Source organism: Ammospiza caudacuta, chromosome 9 (genome assembly GCF_027887145.1).
Source record: "Ammospiza caudacuta isolate bAmmCau1 chromosome 9, bAmmCau1.pri, whole genome shotgun sequence".
Lineage (NCBI taxonomy): Eukaryota > Metazoa > Chordata > Aves > Passeriformes > Passerellidae > Ammospiza > Ammospiza caudacuta.
The window spans coordinates 19021907-19041729 of NC_080601.1; the positions used below are offsets into that span (position 1 = coordinate 19021907).

At 34.7% G+C, this 19823-nt stretch overlaps 1 protein-coding gene across 5 annotated transcripts in view; it reads left to right on the top strand.

The window, feature by feature from the left end:
* PPP3CB (protein phosphatase 3 catalytic subunit beta) overlaps positions 1–19823 on the top strand; it is a 45971-nt gene that overhangs the window by 11049 nt on the left and 15099 nt on the right. For 3 of the 5 annotated variants that reach the window (XR_009275066.1, XM_058810614.1, XM_058810616.1), the window contains exons 3-11: positions 1987–2111; positions 4120–4231; positions 5100–5245; positions 10539–10678; positions 10774–10851; positions 10951–11045; positions 12537–12662; positions 14639–14716; positions 19173–19257. Coding sequence is in view for 4 of the 5 variants with exons in the window: in XM_058810614.1 (XP_058666597.1) it covers positions 1987–2111; positions 4120–4231; positions 5100–5245; positions 10539–10678; positions 10774–10851; positions 10951–11045; positions 12537–12662; positions 14639–14716; positions 19173–19257 (985 nt within the window). In the remaining variant the exon portion in view is untranslated. The remainder of the gene's footprint in view (positions 1–1986; positions 2112–4119; positions 4232–5099; positions 5246–10538; positions 10679–10773; positions 10852–10950; positions 11046–12536; positions 12663–14638; positions 14717–19172; positions 19258–19823) is intronic. The other 2 variants (XM_058810615.1, XM_058810617.1) reach the window with 1 other exon arrangement.

The following is a 19823-nucleotide window of genomic DNA, read 5'->3' on the forward strand; positions in this document are numbered from 1 at the left end:
TTTGTCTTCAAATTGCTGAACGAAAATTTCTCTGTTAGTCCTTCTGAATTATCCCTCACAACTGCATTTGCTTAACAAATGAAGGCATTAAACCTATCAAAAAACTTGTAGGATTGGTATTAAAATTGGGGGAAAAAAAGGAAGTAGTTAAATGCTGTTGAAATATGAATTTCTATTTCCTTCAATATTATAAGTAGGAATAAAGGCATCTACCTGAACTCAGGATAATTCTGAAATCTAAATATGTGAAGTGAAGCTCATGATTGTGGTTTGGAACAGATACTGTGAACTGGGACTCTTAGTGAAAAATACACCTTTATCTTGCTCTGTAAGTGAGACTGGTGACTGCATGTAAAACCATGTTCTTGTGAGAGCAGTGGTACTGATAAAGATTGTTTTAGCATCTTTGACACAAGGGCCAGAGCCACTAGGATACAAAACTGACTTTTAGGGTTTTCTTCAGTATTTTCATAGTTGGAACAGTTCTGTTTCTGTTTGACCTGGTGAAAGGTGGAGTTGGTGTAGTTTAATACTTTTATTTATAAACAGTCTAGACTCATAGAAAGTAGCTATGTTGCATGTCTGTTATTCATGATAATGAAAGTAGATTTGCTTTTTATGTTCAAATCATATTTTCTTTAATCTGAACATGTTTTCTTCTAAATGGATTTACATAAATTAAATTAGTGTCTGCGAGCTTCTTTTAGGGCATCAGCTTGTTATTTGTTAGTATTGGGTAAATTAAAACTTTACATATTGTTGCTGACATTTTGAAAAAAATGAGTGATTGAAATGGTGGAAACTACTAAGTGGCTGACTGAGCTCGGAGTCCTTTGCAGTTCCAGATAAACTCAGAATTAAAGTTTGTTTAGCATTCTTATATTTCTGTATATACAGGTAATTGGTCTATTGGCAATTTAAAAAGGAGGGAAGTTTTTTCAGTGTTTGAGTAGAAATCTTAAGAAAAGAGACATAAAAGAGTGCACATTCTATTTAGTCTCATATTTTATAGATTGTGATGACAAATGGTCTGCTCTAAGCAAATAACAACCTTTATATAGTGGTGTGCCATATCCAGTATTTCTTTCCAAAATTAGGACAACTTTTTTCCCCAAAGATTTTACTGATAAACTCTAAAAAGTCAGGACATGCTATTTGTCAGTTGATCAGTGACTTTGTGCATCAAGGAAAGGCATAATCTCTCAAATTCCTGTTGTTACCATTGACACCTTATGCAGAAGTGAGAAGGCAGCTCCTGACTTCCATTGAACTGGGAACTCCAGTGGGAAAGAGGAGATAGGAGCAGTTGTCTCTTTCATGCATTTTTAATTACTTTTTTAAGGTTGTGAGATGACCTGTTTTGCTGTATGCTCCCTAAAGACTTCCCATCTGCTGCTATCTTTGGCACATCTGCCTTTGGTTGCTGACCACTGGCCTTGTCCCTTCTCATATTCTAAAAACACAGGAAGAATCCACTGTTGAAATAATGAACATGGTTATTTGAAGGAGAAAAGTAACTCAGCAAGAAGAAGATATGATTTTAATAAAAAAGTATGTTAGTCTGAGTCAGAAACAAAAGTACACTCCCTGTTTTTTTTCAAGTTCACATGAACTCAGCAAATTGTTGTGAAGCAGCAGGCATTTTCAAATACACATGCCAAGGAGAATTTACAAAGATACTTAAGGAGCTGGGGAAGACATTAAAGAGGTGCTGACAGCTTTCAAGACCTCAGTCTCAGTGCATTAAATGTGTTGGAAGAATACGCCCCAGTCTCCTGGACTCAGAGCTGTATCGTCAGTATTGTCACGGGTAGTGAAGACAGCATCTTAATGAAAAGCAAAGGGGGAACCTACAAAAATTTCTGTTATTCCTGCTTTATACCTGTCTTTCTTCTTAATTAGAAGTACTTTGTGGATGTTAACTATAATTGGTAACTTTTCCTTTAGATTTTTTTAAATTAATTCGAACAAAATTTTTGCTTGCAGTGTGTGGTGATATTCATGGCCAGTTCTTTGATCTAATGAAGCTGTTTGAAGTGGGAGGATCACCTGCTAACACAAGATACCTCTTCCTCGGTGACTATGTAGACAGAGGTTATTTTAGTATAGAGGTAACTGAATATATTAATCTGTTCTGTCCTGATTTTTTTATAAGCACACTTTCACATAGGTTTTCAAATGCAGTTTTAGGTCTGCTTTAACATTTGAATGCTTTCTTCCTTGCTGTGCCTTCTCCTGTGATAAAGGCCTTTGACAGGAGGATGTTGACCAGTCGTTTGGACTGTCCTGTTGAAATTGCCACTTACTCATTTTTTCTCCTCTTTCTTTAGCTGGTTTTCTAAAAGTTGAATTCTGTTACATTATTATATGTATGTACTGCTGCTTGTCTGGTAATATGTTTGTTTGTTCTGGACAACAGGTGAGTCATGACTGCAAGGTCTTTCAATTATTTATATATTATTATCTGTTTATTTTTATAAAAGAAACTAATTTGATTTAGACAATCAAATGGTTTTTAATAATTATTAATATTTTTCTTTACAAAAATTCTTAGAGCAAATACAGATATTCCCTAAGGATGACCTGTGTTTCTGCCATTAATTTTTCAGTTACTTTGAATTCAAATTTTTTTTTTATTTTCAGCATGTTTCTTAATTGTGCTGCATTTTAAAGATATTCACATATTCACATCGATTAGTTTCAGAGCATGGTTTTTAAATTAAGTGTTCTTCTGTAACCAGCCTGGGAAGTGCCTCAGCTTGGGATCTCTTCCTAGATACTGAATCTAATGGAATAGCATGCCATTTGAAACAGTGTCTTGCAAGTCCCAATGTAGTTCTTTTGTTTCTGTATGAAAATGTTGCCATTCTGATAATGTGTGGGTATGTGCTGTGAAAGGCAGGCACAGTGCATTTTGGGGTTGTTGGAGATGGTAGACCAGCAGGAGATGCAGCAAGAGCAATTGCCTCAAAGTCATCTTTAAGGAAAAATTTCAGTAGATATTCCCTATTTATTAATTTGATCTTTGCTTGTTTTTGATGATTACAAATAATGTAATTGTCCTTGAAAAAGGCATTTACATATCAACTCTATATGTTAATATATGAAAATCTGGTATGAAAGTTATTCAACCACTACACTTAAAAAAATTTCTGAACAAAGATTAGTTTTACATTTTTTTACTAAGAAGATAAAAATTCAGTAATTAGTTTAACTAAACTTCACAATAAAAGTCTTTGATGTGTTTCTCAATGTTTGCAGTGTTTTTTTTAAAGTGTCCATTTGTTTTCTTTATTCCGTTTTCATGTATTCTGCTATTCTGTGCAAAATAACTTTGAGTAATGGTAGCTTCAGGGTACTGGAATTTGTTAAGAGCAATGATAATAAGAGTTTGTAGGTGACTTCAGTGAAGTCCAAAACTTGTGGGGTTTTGAGATTTCTGTGCTCAGTCAAAAATAAAAGAATTAGATCTGAAATTTGTGAAATATGTTTTGGGCATTCAGGACTGCTGGATGGTAACAGACTCTTTTTGAGGTTTTGCTGCTCTTGTTGCAGTAATAATGACAGATAGAAAATTACTATAGTTCTTTGACTTTGCTGTTTGTACACTGAGAAAGCAGTCAGCTTCCCCTGAGAGAATGATTTTCTCTGTCCATTTGTAGTTTAAAAATGATATCCAAATGAGGTATCTAACCTTAAGGGAAATTATTTTGTCAGGGGTTTTTTCCCCAGTCTCTGTTAATAAATGTCTGCTTTTCTTCTTATGCCAGTGTTTAGAATCATATATTATACCAGATTTTAGGCAGAAACACATACAGTATTTGTCTAGATGAAAATATTCTACAGTTTAATTCTGCTGAGTTTATTTGAGTATTGAATATCCAGCAAATATAATTTTTTTCCAGTATTCTGTGTGACTGTTATTAGGAAAAGTAATAATCAATTTGCATAACTCATGTCCAGAACTGGATTCAGGAAAGTAGTGCTATTTTAAAATGGCACATTAAGCAGTACCCGCTTTTTGAAACTGTTAACACCCTTATTCAGTATTTCTCAGTAATAATTTTTAAAGTTCATATAAACTAGTGTATTTTACTGGTTATCCTGTTTTCTCAACAGTGCGTGCTGTACTTATGGGTCCTGAAAATTCTTTACCCAAGCACATTGTTTCTTTTGAGAGGCAACCATGAATGCAGACACCTAACAGAGTATTTTACCTTTAAGCAAGAATGTAAGTACTGACTAAAAATGTAAAATTAGCTACTTGCAACCTGCTGATCTATAGTCTGTCATTGTGCTTGAAAGATTAGTTAAATTAAAGCCTTGCAAACATCAGGAGGCACCACTGACTTCTGTAGAATTGCTTGCAGTTCAGTGTGGCCTTGGAGTGCAAGAAGAGAGCTAGCTGTACATACACATTATGGAGTAAATTTTGATGTAACAATTCTGATTTTAAAGTCCTTGAGAGGAAGATAATTTTGCTGTAGTCAGGAGAGCAGAGTAACTTGCTGAGAAGTGATGTGAAGCTAACAAAAAGTCCCTACTGTGGGATAATTTTTCCATTTGGAGGATGGATTTCAGTTATACTAGTAAGATAACTCTTTGGTGATACAAGCTGCCTCTCCATTTGAAGGCTTGTATAAGTATTGATCCTGTGATAAATGGATCATTTGGACTGGTGAAACCCTCTTTGATGTAGGTAAAAATTATATAATCTATAATCAGTTCTTAGCTTTTCACTGTGAATGAGAATTCAAAAATTTCTTAGTAACATTTTATACTGAAGTATCTGTCTAATTGTATAAAAATATTAGATAATTCAGTGATTTTAAAAAAAAAATTAAATTGATTTTAAAAACAACAATAGTTTCTTTACATTTGAGATAACAGAAGAAGTGAAAACAGCTTATAATTCTGGAAGAAAATATGTCTTAGAAACATGCTTGCTGTTTAGGTGTTTGGAAATGCTCATTTAAACCCCAAAATACTCATTGTTTCGCCTTTTTTAAGGATTCACTTTGATATATATTCTTATAACCACTAGAGTACTTCATCCATATACTATGGATTTTTAATGATTTCTATTTTCTTTCCTGCAGGTAAAATAAAGTACTCTGAAAGAGTCTATGATGCTTGTATGGAAGCTTTTGATTGTCTCCCTCTTGCTGCTCTCTTAAATCAACAGTTTCTTTGTGTTCACGGTGGACTTTCACCAGAAATTAATACACTAGATGACATTAGGAGAGTGAGTATTTTGTGTATTTGAAAATAAGTGAAAATAGAGATATTTATATGATGCTATACAAAGTCATCTTTATGAAGTTGTCAGAATATTTTCTGTTCTTGTCTCTTGTTGAAGTGTAAATCAGGGCTGAAATGTAGGCTAAGCAGTATCATAATTAAAATCTCATGGATTATCTAGTGCATTTTCCATTAGTAGACTTCATTGGGACAGCTGGGACTGTTACAAAACACACACAAAGAAGAAACCTCAAAATCCTCACATAGTTTTTTGAGACAGGTAGTATGTGTGAAGAGTTTCATATTCATTCCAAACAATACATTGTATTTCTTTCTAGGTAAGAGCTAGTGTTCTCATGGCTTCCAGGAGAAAACTTGTTGAAATTAATTGTAGTCTTAAAATTGTTTCCTATGTCTACCATCATGTTTCAGTTATTCTGAAATTTCTTTGAAAATTTTTTTACTATCTCAAATATGTGGATTTTAGTTTTGACAAAGTGAGATATTGCAGTATTTAATAGAAATTCAGATTGCTATTTAAAATGGCAAATTTGGTAGGCATTTGAGTAGCAGTTGAGGAGTACTTCTCACTGTGGTGAATGTGCTGAGTATATTAATAAGAAGAATTTAAAAGGTTTTTTAAATATTACACAATGGAAGCACTAAATCATGGTGTGCAATTTAAAGGGCAGAAGATTGTGATAACATGAGGTATCTGTTTCTAATAATGTGGTTTCTACTTGCGTGGATAGCTTGTCAGGTGGAGATTGTATCAGATGGGAATTTTCAATCAAAATGAATTTTTCCATTGCCTTCATTTTTGCATACTCCTTTTAAGCTTCTTTAAGTTAACTTAGCTGACATCTTGACTGCTGCACTTGGAACTCAAAACCATTCCTGTTATGATTAGGAACAGCTAACATGCAGATGATTTCAGCTTAAAATATGTGTGGGTGGTTCTAAGAAGGCCTTGGGATTATAGGTAAGGATGGAAGAAAAAACGTGGTTTATCCACATATGGAAGAAGGTACATGGGAACCTGTTTGGAAAAAGATCTAAATGTCAGAGAGAAAGTAAAAGCATGCTCCTAAATTGCTTTTATAGTATATAAAAGTATATATTGCAGCCTATTTTGTCTTTTTATCTTCAATTATTACATTTCTCATTTTCTTAGCATTTTCTCCTTTATTTGTGCTTTGTTTTTCTTTTTTACCTCTCCCTTTTCTCAAATTTATAGGCCATCGAGTTGAATCTCATTTTTGAATTCACTGTATTTATTCATTAGGGATTTTTTGTAATCATTGGACCATTTCAGAGCCTCAAATGTCAGTTTATTTCACTTACAGATGTTACACTACCAAGCAGAGTGATGTGAGAGGAGAAGAAAATGGCAGAAACAGAGAGGAAGTGTATTTACTCAATCAGTGGTGTAAGTGGGAAAATGTACTAAGGCACATTGCATTGTCAGAGCAAATACTGACGTGTACAGAAATCCAAATGCATTGTGCAGAGAAAGGGAAGAAAGAAAGCAAAGAGACTAAACAGTGCCATTCTCACAAAGCCTCAGCACTTCTCTCTATACAGATGGAAAGAAGCATGGTCAAGGCTTTCTGGAAAGTAATATAGAAAACATATTCTGGAAAAACATTTTGGAAAGCCACTGTCATAACAGGATTGTGATTCATTTTTCTGCTGGTCTCAGTCTTGTAGCTGATCAGGTTTCACAGTATCAAGTAAATTTAGCTAAAAGGTAGTTCTCTTGTCTTGGCCTGTACTTTCAGATGTGCTTCTATAATGTTCTAGGCTAAATTAGGCTGAAATGTTTATATGCATGTATGAAAGTCTGCATTGTATTTTTGTTCTGGTGAAAAACACATTTATAAATGTAAGGCAGTGTTAGTAGAACTGTTCCTTGGGCCTTCTTCGTTTTTAAAGAATCATCTGGTAACCTGAAAAAGGTGCTAGTCATGGATTGGCAGTGGCTTCAGTAGCTGCATTAGAGCTTGGCATGCACTGATATTTTAAATGTATTTAAATTAAATGGGTGATGTGAAATGCTCACTACATCTAGGAAAAAATTGTATACTTGGGGTACAAGTGTGGTGTGTGAAGCTACTTCTGTAAGCAATCAAGACAATTGTATAATATTTCCGGCCTTCGGGTTTATTAGCAGAACTTCTTACTAAGGAGAGGTCTTAGCTGCAAGGACATAATTATCTGGCATAAAAGGGAAATCACAGCTCTATAAATAGTGCAGGAATCACCTAAGAACTAAAAAATTCTATGCCAGGTGCAGTTTCTTCTGGATGAAGTCTTTAATCAGTATTGATGTGTAGGAAGGTGAATAAACTACACAATTTAAACTATTATTTTTGCTGTCATAAACTTACTTCCAGAAGAGGACTTCTTTCATACTAGGCATGACAATGAATCCTAACCAGAAAGGTTATGCTAGGTGCTTTGTGTTTCTGCCAAAATGGAAGTTTGTCAAACTTGTGGTAATCTGATTTTTATTTTCTGAACATCAATTCCATGAATGTTCTGGTTGTCTTGGTAAAGAGTGTCTCTTTCAGACGCATGTCCATCAACTTAGAGATGATGTTTAGTTGATTTCATTTACACTGCCAAGACTTCTACTGAAACAAAATGCCAGGATTTGTCATTTTTCAAACCTAGCTTTTTAGAAAGAAGGAAGTATCCAGGTAAGATTATGGGGAGTCTAAAAAAAAGAGACAATTTTTTTTCCCCTCATTTACAGCAGATGCTCACTCTTTTCTTTAGCTTTTGGTGATACTAAGACTTGATCAAATTGCCTTGAAATATATGGCACCACAAATGGGAATGTCTTTGTAATACCTTGCTTCTTTTCTGTGCCCTGCCGAAATTTCCTTTTGTTCAGTAATATGTAAGATGGCTTCCACTTTTCACTGCTCTTCACATTGTTCTGTAGGCTTTATTAGGTGAAAGTTCTCAAGAAAATTAGGACAGATTAATTAAAACTGGTGTCTGTGTGTGAAACTTCTGTGAAGGTCTTTTGCCTCAAAAGCCAAGTTGTTTTAATTTGCTGTACCTTAATCTGCCTCTCAGGTTTTGGTGCTTCTGAATTGAAACATCCATGTGGAGGTATAACGCATGTCACACTAGTCCTGACTGCATAGTACCTTGAAAATAATACAGATTTAAATGTTTTACAGTATATAGAAAATACACTACCTAGTTCAGTTTCAATACCAGGTGTATTGATTCTTATTCTGGAAAATTGTCTTTCTCATTTACCTTAATCATATTTAGAAAAATGTTATACCAGTTTGTACTGAGATTCTGTTTTGCTATAGCCAGAGCACATTCAGAAATAGTGAAATCAGTAACAGGTGTTTTGAATTTACTCATGTCCTTTAACTTACTTGCTGGGCCAATAGTAGAGAAGCCCTTAAATTGATTATTCTGATTTGATACATGTAGTCTGGGTTGAGTAGCTTGAAGAGACATTTCCTTAAATTTTGAGCTATCCTGAGAACTGTGCCAGTTAGTAGATTTTCTAGTGAAGAAGAAACTGATTTGGTGTCTATGTAAGTAAGTATATGTACTATATGTATAGTGTGTGTAAGTATATTTATTTTTTACAAACTCACCTTACTTCAGGAAATAGCTGCATTATTGTTCCGATGCTATGAGAAATTGTTTTTGGAGAGAGGTGTGTTAATTGCAGGCAGCCAGAACTTTTTATTTATAATATCTCTATTGATTTGGCCAAAGTCGTAAGGAAAATCCCTGAAGACTAAAGAAAAATTCTTAGAAATATTTTCTAGACTTTCAGCCTTCTGTATTGCAGGAAACATCAATCAGCAAACAGTTGAAACTTCCTTGTGTGAATGCCTCTGTTAGCTTCTGGACCCATATTTATTGCTGGAGGTTTAGAAACTTGATGGTTTAATCTACAGAAATTCAGGTACTTGCAGAAGTTGATGGACTGACTTCTTCAATCTGGAAGAAATACTCCATACCAGGTTTATCATCCAGTGTGGGAAATGTTAAACCACAGGATTTTAATATTGAATAAATTCCAACAACAACTTCAGTTAATACCTGCCTTACCATTATCTGGCAGGAATTTGTAAAGATCTGGACCTCTCCACTTATGTTACAGGTGGCAGCCTCGGGAGCTCTGATTTTCCAGGGCATGAGAGAGCTTGGCACTACTGCTGGTTCCATATTTGAATGGATTCCTATGGACCGTTAGAGTCAAATTCACCAGGTGCTCACCAAACCTCCCTTCGAGCCTGTCCTGAAGAGTTAAGTGTTCTCTAGTACCATCAAAGTCATCTTCTTTGGTATGGGAAGTGGAGTGAGATAAATGCACTGTCCATCAAAGAACCGTTCCTACATTTCTTGGATAAAATCATCTTGTGAACAAACTCCAGCTACATAAAGACCAAATAAACTTTACATTGAACCTGGGATACCAACTGTCATTTCTGGGACATCAGAGATTGATTGCCTATCACTTAATTAAGCAGGGCATTTTCCTTTTACGTTAACAAATGCACTTTGCTCCTTAACTTCTGCCCCTTTTGACTGTGGTTACTAGGAAATTTGCAGGCTGCTAAAATAGGTGTTTCAAGTGAAAATCAATAAGGAAGCAGCAAGAGAGAAACCAAGAGAAAATCTGCCAAAATTCTATGGCCCATTACATCAGGGATAGAGCTGAAAAATAAAGCTTGTATGAAAAAGCCTTAGCCAGCTGGGCCTGTTGCATCTTCATTACATTGTTAAATGATCCATTATGGAGACGGGTGTTTCAGGGTGGTTTATATTTTCCTTTTGTTGGTTTGGATTTTTAGGGTCTTTTCGTAATACATATTTAGTCTCTTCTAGTTGGTGCTAATTATTCATGCTTTTCTTTTATAATTCCTGTTTTCTGTACTGTTTCTCTTTTCTAATTCCTGGTAGTATCTCCAGATTGGTAGATGTGGCATGTGCATGAAAAAGGACCGTTTTGTTCCTTGTCTGTATCTTGACCTTGTATTACACATATCCATCAGTCTGGAAGTTATCTCCCTTCTTTTTACAACTAATAAATCTTATTGCTCTTAACAGGTTTGGTTCTTTTGGCATGCCTGTGCCTTATTTCATGAGGAGGAGAGGAAAAACTATGCAGAATCTACTTCTCTTTTATATGGTTGGGATTTATTCTAAAAATGTTTGGTATTGATGGATATGTAGGTTAACAAATGTGTAAAACTTAATAATTTAATATTTAAAGAGTATTTGTGCTTCTGCCTTTTTTTTTTAAACAGTTAGATAGATTCAAAGAGCCTCCAGCTTTTGGACCAATGTGTGACTTGTTGTGGTCAGATCCTTCAGAAGATTTTGGAAATGAAAATTCACCAGAGCATTTCAGTCATAACACAGTCAGAGGATGCTCCTACTTTTATAGGTGAGAGTATGCTGTGATCTAGTTGGGTGTTTTAGTACTGACTCTTCCTGAATATTTTAGGATATCTTTTACTCATAATTGTTTTCGTTTCACAGCTATCCAGCAGTTTGTGAATTTTTGCAAAATAATAATTTGTTGTCAATCATTAGAGCACATGAAGCACAAGATGCAGGGTGAGTACTTGGTATCTTTCAAGGAAATGGTTGCAATGTAAAATAAAAATTAATTGCTTATTTGCTGTAAGATGTAATATAATTTGTTTGGTTTTACAGTTATAGGATGTACAGGAAAAGTCAAACTACAGGGTTCCCATCTTTAATAACAATTTTTTCAGCACCTAATTACCTGGATGTCTACAATAATAAAGGTAAGAACTTGTTATTAGTAATTGTATGTTATAATAAAATAAAATTATCTAAGTAGATAATCTAATATCAACTGCTTTTTGCCAATTAAGAAACTAAAGGACAAAAAAAAAATCTATTAATGAAAGTTATAAAGAAGAGCCAAAAATGACAACCTCCTGTAAGAGGAGTACCTTGAAGCATAAGTGTGGTCAGAGGTTTCCTTTGTGAAAGTTGTTGCTATTTAGTACTTGTGATTAAATCTGCTGGTGTTACCCAGTCAGGCAAGGTTTCCCTGTGCTATGAGTATTCACTCCTCTCATTGTCTTTAGTGGGCAAGGAAGGTGGCTTGCATTGTGGATTGTGGCATCTGAGCATCTTAATTGTGATTGTAATTCCCATAATGGCCATATATGGGAAATCAAAGAAGAGCAAGTAGTGATCAAAATTCTGATCACCATTGAAAATATTAAGATGGAAGTATAGAACAAGAAATCCATTTTTGTCCATCCTCTGCTAAGATGGAGTTGAACAGGAGAAGTGTGTTTAGTAGTGTGGAGGAAGATTTGCAGGTCAGAATTACAGAGAAGAGCTTAGCTGTGAATTAGTGTTGTTCATCGATGAGAATAAAGTTCAACAACAGAATTTAAAAATAAAGCCTGCTGAAATTCAAGTATGATATTAAAGTAAGGCATTTCAAGTATGCGATGAATGAATGATCTCCAAATGTTCCAATAGTGTTCCTTTGAAACCAACACCTTTTTTCTATTAAATACATTGCATTTTCTTCCACCCACCTATAAAGAACCACCCCCAGCCCATACCACTTCTGTAGAGTGCATAACTGTACACAGGAAAAGATGAGCTGTTGTTACTTTCACTGATTGCAAAGTAAAGGGGAAGTAAAAATATCTTCAACTGGCTTTTTAAGTTTTTTCACTATCTCTATGGATACTGTATTCATAGAACCCTTTTTCACTTGAGCTATTCCCAGTCTGATGCAAGTGTAAGTATAGAAAAATGTGGTCAACTACTTGCTTAGCTTTAGAATGCTTCTGGTTTTCTGTCTTTTTTCTTTATGCTTTCTCTTTTCCCTCATCTTCAAGATGTCTGTGGTTTTACTCTAGTCTTATAGCATGGGAAGACACATATGAAGAATAAAACCTGAATTTGCATATAATGAATGTACTGCTGTTCTGAATTAGTTTTATTAAAGTTACTGAAATAATACCTTTTCAAGACTTTTAAAAATCTTTGTTGATTGTAGACCTAAAATAGGACAGTGTAGACCTGTATTGACATGTAACAGTACCTTAGAGTGAAACATACACAGTAAAAATCCAAAGTGCTCCATTGGTTACCTGGCTGTAAATACTGTGAAAGAAAGAGAATGGAATACCTTTGGGATTATTTAGTCTAAAATATAAATAGAGCTAAGCCAGGCCTGTGACTTTACATTTGTGGTACTCAAAAGTTTTAAACATTCTTTTCAAAATATTTGAATTTCATTGTAGCTGCTGTATTAAAATATGAAAACAATGTGATGAATATTCGTCAGTTCAATTGTTCTCCTCATCCATACTGGCTACCAAATTTTATGGATGTTTTCACATGGTCTTTGCCATTTGTTGGAGAGAAAGGTTAGTAGATGTTGTGCATCAACTAATATCTCTTATTTCTGCCAGATTAATGTTGGGAGAATTTTTGTTTTTTAAAATATATTTACCAATGAAAAATGAATTGCATTATTTTTGTGTTGTTTTTTTTACTTGTTTAAGTCAAGGTAGTTATAACTGCATCTAATATAGCTAAGATGTTAACAGAAATTATAATTTCCATTGGGGGTGTACATCTTCATTGTTAGGTAGCACCTTTGAACTGCATTGAAGTTAATGTTTAAATTGTTCATATTCTACAGAATGCTAAGTTATATGCATTGTTAATCCTGTGTAGTTTATAGGTATAAATTTCTATTGAGATGTTTGTGTAAAATGTTAACTTTCCTATATGGATATAACAGATTGACCTTCACTGAAGATAAGTTTTTCAGTTTTAATTTTTTCTTGTAAAAAAGATAATTTAGCACAGATCCTCCTTTTTTTTTTTTTTCTTTTCCCTCTAGAGATGATAACTCTGAATCTAGGACACTGGGGCCCCAAGTAGTCCTCAGTTGGCAAGCAATGAGGTTAGAGGCTATTTGGGTCTGTTTAAAATCCTTCTATGACAGAAACTGCTCTTTTCATAAAAACAGATCTGGAGAGCTCTTTAGATTTCTTTGAAAGTTTCTTTTTAATTTAGTTTAAATTTAATTTAAATAAAATTAATCTAACTAAATTTTAGGTTTCCTGCAGTTATGTATTTAAGGACATAAAAACCTAAGATTCTAGATTTGCTTATGTTGTCTTTAGTGAGCAGTTACATACAAATACTTTGGACACTTCTTACTGTGGTTAACAAACTTGACAATTTAAAAAAAAATGTTTAAATGAAGGGACCTGACATTTGAAAGAAGATTTGGTTTGTATCTCTCTTGCCTGATTATGCAGTAGATAATGTTTTCAACAGCAAAGGGTTGCTACTGTGTATTTTGCTTTTGTTGCATTGCTGGTAATGACCTCCAGCAGCTTATTTAACAGTGAGTGTTTCATTGCCCTGCTCAGTGCTTCAGACTGCTGGAGTCATGGCCCTCAGGTAGCCTTGCCTTTGGACAAATGCATGTTTCCACTCTGGTGAAGGATTTAATGTCAATATTGTCTGGTCTGCACTGATCAGATCAAAATCATAATAATTTGGGGTTTTTTTACAGTAGCAAGTAACTCTTTCCCAAGAATGAAGAATACAACCATAGCAGATAACACTGGGGTTGTATGAATTAGTCATGGAGAAATGAAGGCAGCAATTTACAGAGTTTTTAACCTACTGCCTTTGGGATAGGTTTCTGAATACTCCATGTAGAGGAAGGTTTGAATATTTTAAGGAAGTTTGATATACATTAGAAAGATTGAATGGCAGAATAAGAATGTTCATGGAGGGAAAAAAATACACAAACTCATCTCAAAAAACTTGTGTCCACTATGTTAATATATTTAAGGGGAGTTTGAAAATACAAATAGATATTTATATAAATATGTTTTTATATTTATATTTACCATATTTATATTCTAATATTTTTCTGCTTGAGTATTTCTGCTACATGCCTGCTGTTGTCAGGAATAGAATAGCTTTTTCAATTCAAGCCTGCATTTGAGCAGTCAAAATTTTTCATATTTAGGTAAAGTTTGCATAAAAACTAGTTCAAATACTTGACTTTTAACATAAAGCTACTAATTTACAAGAAAAGTCTTATCTAAAAGAACTCCTTGTAAGAGAGGAATATGTTGATGCTGTTTGATTGTTTAATGTTTAGTTGTATAATTTATAGCTTCTTATTTTTCTGAGCTTTTTAAATTCTGTGGCAGCTCACATCAAGAATTATTTTGAAATGAGGTTACTGAGCGATGGCTGTGGTGTGAGAAGTTCATTCACTAGAGTTGCTGGTGACTAGCAGTATCTTGTATACATGGAAATATTTTAAATTCTACACAGAATGTATTAACATTTATTTTTTCCTATACAGTAACAGAAATGTTGGTGAATGTTTTGAGCATTTGCTCTGACGATGAGCTGATGACAGAGGGAGAAGATCAATTTGACGGTAGGGTTTACTTTAAGATATGTAAATCTTCCTAATTGTAATAACTTATAAACAATAGTTAACTCAGACTGGTGTAATATTGCCTGGCATTTGAAAAAAATTGCCTTCAAATTTTTCTGTGGAAAACAGTGCTTTTGGTGGGGCAGAGAAGGGAATTGCGTTTGTGTTTGTGATTGAGAAGCAGTAATAGCAACCTTTGCAAATCCTCATATGTGATTACAATATAAGATAAACTTTTAGTGGGAAATTCACCAAATGTCTTGGCACTTGAAATTTGAAACATACTAACTTACTTTGCTACTATTTAGACTAAATGTATTATAATACACTGAATTTCTTAATTATTGCCCTTTAATAACAGTTGATGTTGGAGAACATCAGACACTATTTTTATGGCAAAGTACTATAAATAAAGTCTGAAATGCAAGGTTAAATCTCCCTTTGAGTTCAAAGGACAACTTGTTTATGTACATTTTATTATGTGTATTCGTGTAATGAATTACAACATCTTTTTGTCTCTTAAACTGTGATACAGTAGGTTGTTAAGAGAGGTTTGCAGCATGATGATTAGGAAGCAGCATTCACATGAAGACCTGGACTTAGTTTTGTTGAGCTTTTTACAGAAGTACTTAATGTCACACCTAAACGTTTTTCAGACTTGCTTCATTTCATCCAATAACAGAACTGATCTGGTGAATTGTTGTTGATGGGGGAGGAGAAAGAAAACTTTCAGCAGCCTTTGAGGAACAGGAAAGGATCATTTGTAAAGACATTAGAGACACAACCCCCTTCTTAGCATTACTGTGTTCAAATTCAATAGCAGAATAGTGTTGTGCTAAGCAGCTGTGTGTTTCCCATTGGAGTGCATTGGTTCTGAGCCACTTCAACTTTGCTGCTATTTAGATGATTGCCAAAAATGTGAAAACGTGGAAGAAGTGTCAAAAGTGATCCTACCAACAGTCAGTTCCTGGTTTTTATGCAAGTAAATCTCCTAAACTGAGCATAAAGCAGTTGCACCAAGCAGGGTGTGGTGGTATTCTGAGGCATTAGGATTTATGTTTGCCAGAGTAGCTGCAGTTGTCAGTTGATTGCATATGCCCTGTCTGTAGTTTCTTAATTTGAATTATTTTTTATTCTGTCTCCTTTAACAATTTCTTTGCTTGATGCATCTCTTATGCCACCTAGGTACTGTCTATGCTTTATCTTTCTATGTGGTTGGATTTTTTTTTAACTGTTGACTTTCAAGCATTCACATGTTATTCGTCCAATTTTAAATATTCTCAACAATTGCACTTCTTGTTTGATGAATGCATTTTCAAGTGTTGCAATTTTCCATTTTTTTTTTCATATTTCTTCTCCATTCCTTCTTTATTACCACTGCCAAGTTAAATATATATTTTTTTTTTGTCTCACTCACCTTTTTCTCCATCGTTCACTTCCTTTTTTTCTGGACTCTCCATCTGAAGAGCGACTCATATATGGCAATAAAAAAGGTACAGACCAGACAGAGTAGGAATGTTTTGAAATATGACTCCACAGAACCTCAGAGTCTAAAGTATTAATGAGAAAATAACCTTTCTATTGAGAGTTATTTTGTAATATTTTACGATTATTAACCATTTCAATGGGAATTTTATAAAAACTTGTGTATTTTGTGATGAGAAGTCATACTTCAAGACATCTGTCTTTCTGTGCATGAATTTTTTTTCCTTCTTTTTTCATTCCTTTTTTTTTTTGTAGAATTTCATTCTTTTATCTACTTCTAAAATTTTATCTTTGGTCCTGCATGTGTAGGGAGCTTTCAGTTGTCTGTCTTGCTCTTTAATACTTTCCTCATGAGCTGTTTTTTAAGGTTGTGCATGGAATGTGTTTATAAAATGTTCCAAAATCTGGTTTATGTGGTACATTTTGTCTTCTTAACTGAGATGTCAAAAAAAAAAAGTACTTTTTAATTCTATGTGAATTTTGAAGCTGGCCAGATGCAAATTGTAAAAAGAAGCCTAGTTACCAACTTAAATTCATGGTCTGTCACTTGTTTTTCAGAAATCACAGGACAGATAGTTTTGTGCAGAGATATTCTTCTGGCTACTACTTTGCCTAATAATATTTTTTCTCTCTGTGTGAAATTTTTGGTTCCAGAGAATATTTCTAATACTTTGGAATGCATTAGATTATAGATATGTTTCCAGAAGTTATGTCTAGGGCATAACATGTCAGCATTTCAGAATTTGTTTCTTATGCAGGCCTTGGGAATGGGAAATGGGGAAGTTCTTTGTAATATCTCCTATAATTTAGGGTGTAATCAAGACATTCTTCTGCAAGCAGATGCCATTCTCTAAGTAACCAGGATTAAGTGGCCACATTAGTGCAGTGCTGCAGCCTGGAGTCATGCCTTTGGCTTTTTGCCTTGGCTGTGTTGCTTCTAGAGGGCCAGGGCAATGAGAAATCATGTTAAAAAAAAAAACAAAAATGAAAAATCCCAACAAACAAACAAAACCCTCTCAAACAAACCAAACACTCCAAAGCAACCTTTCTCATTTTAGAGCACAGAGACTAGCACTGCCTGAAGTCTTTCCATTTGGCACATTACAGCTTGGCAACAGTGAAGCCTGCAAATTGGTGTAGGTAGAAGGAAAATTGAGGAACTTAAAGAGAAATGTTTGATGTCCCCCTTAGCCCTGAGCTTCTCAAACTCTAAAAGAGTCTCCTTATTCTGGATTCTCAAGTAGCTATTCAGTAGTGTTCAATGAGAGAAAGCAAAAATTTCTACAACTTTAAAAATTAAAAGTTAAGATTTCAAGGAATTTTTTTTCAGTAAAAATTGAATGTTTCATACTATCCTATTTCAAGTTTTTCCTGAGCCACCTGTTTTGGCAGTTTTTTAGTTTTATGTCTGTTAAAATTGTAACTTTGTCTAAAAAAATTTTTTACTCAGCGGTTCCTGGCTTTTTTGCTTTGTTTATGTGGACTGGCAGGTATTTGTCATACCCCAAGATTCTGTCATTGTGTTCTTACAAAAGCTGTCTCTTGCCCCCATTTTTTCTTTGTCATTACACCTTTTCTGTCTTGTGTGGTTTTGTTGTTGTTCTTTGCCCTTACATGCTTTATATTTTGTCTTTTATTTGGTTTGGTGTTGAGGGTGAAAAGTCTGCCCTTCTTGTGCCACAGAAGGCCTTGTGTCCTTGAGCTGTGGTCTGAGAAGTGTGACTGTTGTGCCTGAGTGTCTGTGCCCTCATGGGGAAGCCCCGTGCTAGTGAGCAGGGATGGAAAACAGCTTCTTCCACAGCTCAGCTCCCTTTTTGAGTGCAAGTAAGACAATTTTGGACGTGTAGCTCTTCCTCTGCCTGCTTCTTTGGTCCTTTTTTCCACATTCTTACAATTTAGTTGGCAACTTCTTACTGTGTGCCTTTCTCTGAAGCCTGAACAACATTGTACATGGAGTTCTGGAATACCTGACAGACCTGTCTGAGCTTGTTCACTCTTGGTCCCCTGTGGTTCAATTCACAGTATGACTGAGTTACTGTTACCTTGATGTGATTAATGCTCTCCTTCTCCAGTGGCTGAAGAGAAGTAAGGATTTTGGTTTTGATATCTCCTCATCTGCCTCTGCTGTTTTAATAAAGTTGAGGAGTTGGGGAAGGGATAGTAAGATGAGGGGAAGGATGACTTTTATACATTGAAACAAACCAGAGAAAGGAGAAGGGTGTTGGAGAAAGGTGTTTCTGTTTTCATGTCAAGGCAGGCAAAGGTGGCTCTCCTTCCTAATCACAAGCCTCCTTTAAGAGTTTTGTCTTCACTTTTGTCTGTCATGAGTGGTATCACTCTGCCCTGTGGAATATGCAGTATTTACTCCAGATCTTTGATATTTGTAATTTCTGCAAATGATACAAACCGAAGATGATGTAGAACACAGACTTAAGTGGTAAGAAAGGTACCACTGCAATTTTTTCCTTGTTTATTTTCTGAGGGGTTCTCATGGAGTTGTGTTTTGGGTAGCTGACATAAACACAAAGAAACCACTGTTTTCTCTTGAACAGAGTAACAATTAGAAAATCTTTAATTTTTGTGGCTTTAGTATCTCTTTGGCTTCTATATTGGGCTGCTTGCCTACGTGTTGATATATACACATACACATTCTTAGTACATGTCAGTACTAAGAATTTAAAGTGTAAAATTTAGGTAAATGAGTGAATATAGTTACTACACTGTAGTGCTGGTAGTTCAGGTGCTTACTAGGTTTAGAAAATCATTGTGAACAATCTAAACTTTTTTGTGTGTATTTTGTGGACACAGAGGTGATGGTGGTTTTGCTGGCATTCTGAAGCTCTAATTTGATAACTTTTTGACCTCTTGTGAACAGTACTGAATTTAAACAGTTGTTAAATTTGATGCACTTTAAAACAATGACCTTCTAAAGAATCATGAGCTTGAGACTTTTTTCTTCTTCTATTGAAAGTAGGTACAGCTGCCGCAAGGAAGGAAATAATCAGAAATAAAATTCGTGCAATTGGCAAGATGGCAAGAGTCTTCTCTGTTCTCAGGTACTTGCATGATTTCTGCATTCCTTAACCCCTATTACATATGCAAGGTAAACATCTCTGTTTCAGGATAATGAATGCCAAAGATTTTTCAGGGAGATCACTGTGCATCAAAATCTTGTTTGGCATGTTGGAGCACCCTGTTGATGGAATTTTTGCTTGAAGAATATTTTTGAGTTTTTTTTGAGACATGTTGCAAGAAATTAGAGAACATGATCTTTAGTGTACATGTTTGTCCAGCTGTTAACTAAGAGTCTTGGAAAGGCAATACCAGATAGAGAGACTGAAATCAAGTGTATAATGAAGGAGGTCAGGACTGACTGAAAATTTCTGACATACCACAAACTTGAGGAGTAGAGGGATTTTGTTTTCAGTTTTGGTTTGTTTCTTTTCAGCTATTTAAAAAATATCCCATCTTCTTTAAATGTCGAGATTTCATCATCCTAGTTACCCAAAATGTCTGTTTTTCTACAGAACATAATTGCTCAAATAGGGGTAATTTTTTAAAGTTCTTATTTTCCAAAGTAGAGACATTTCAGACAAAATTGGGGATTGTTTTATGGTAGTGA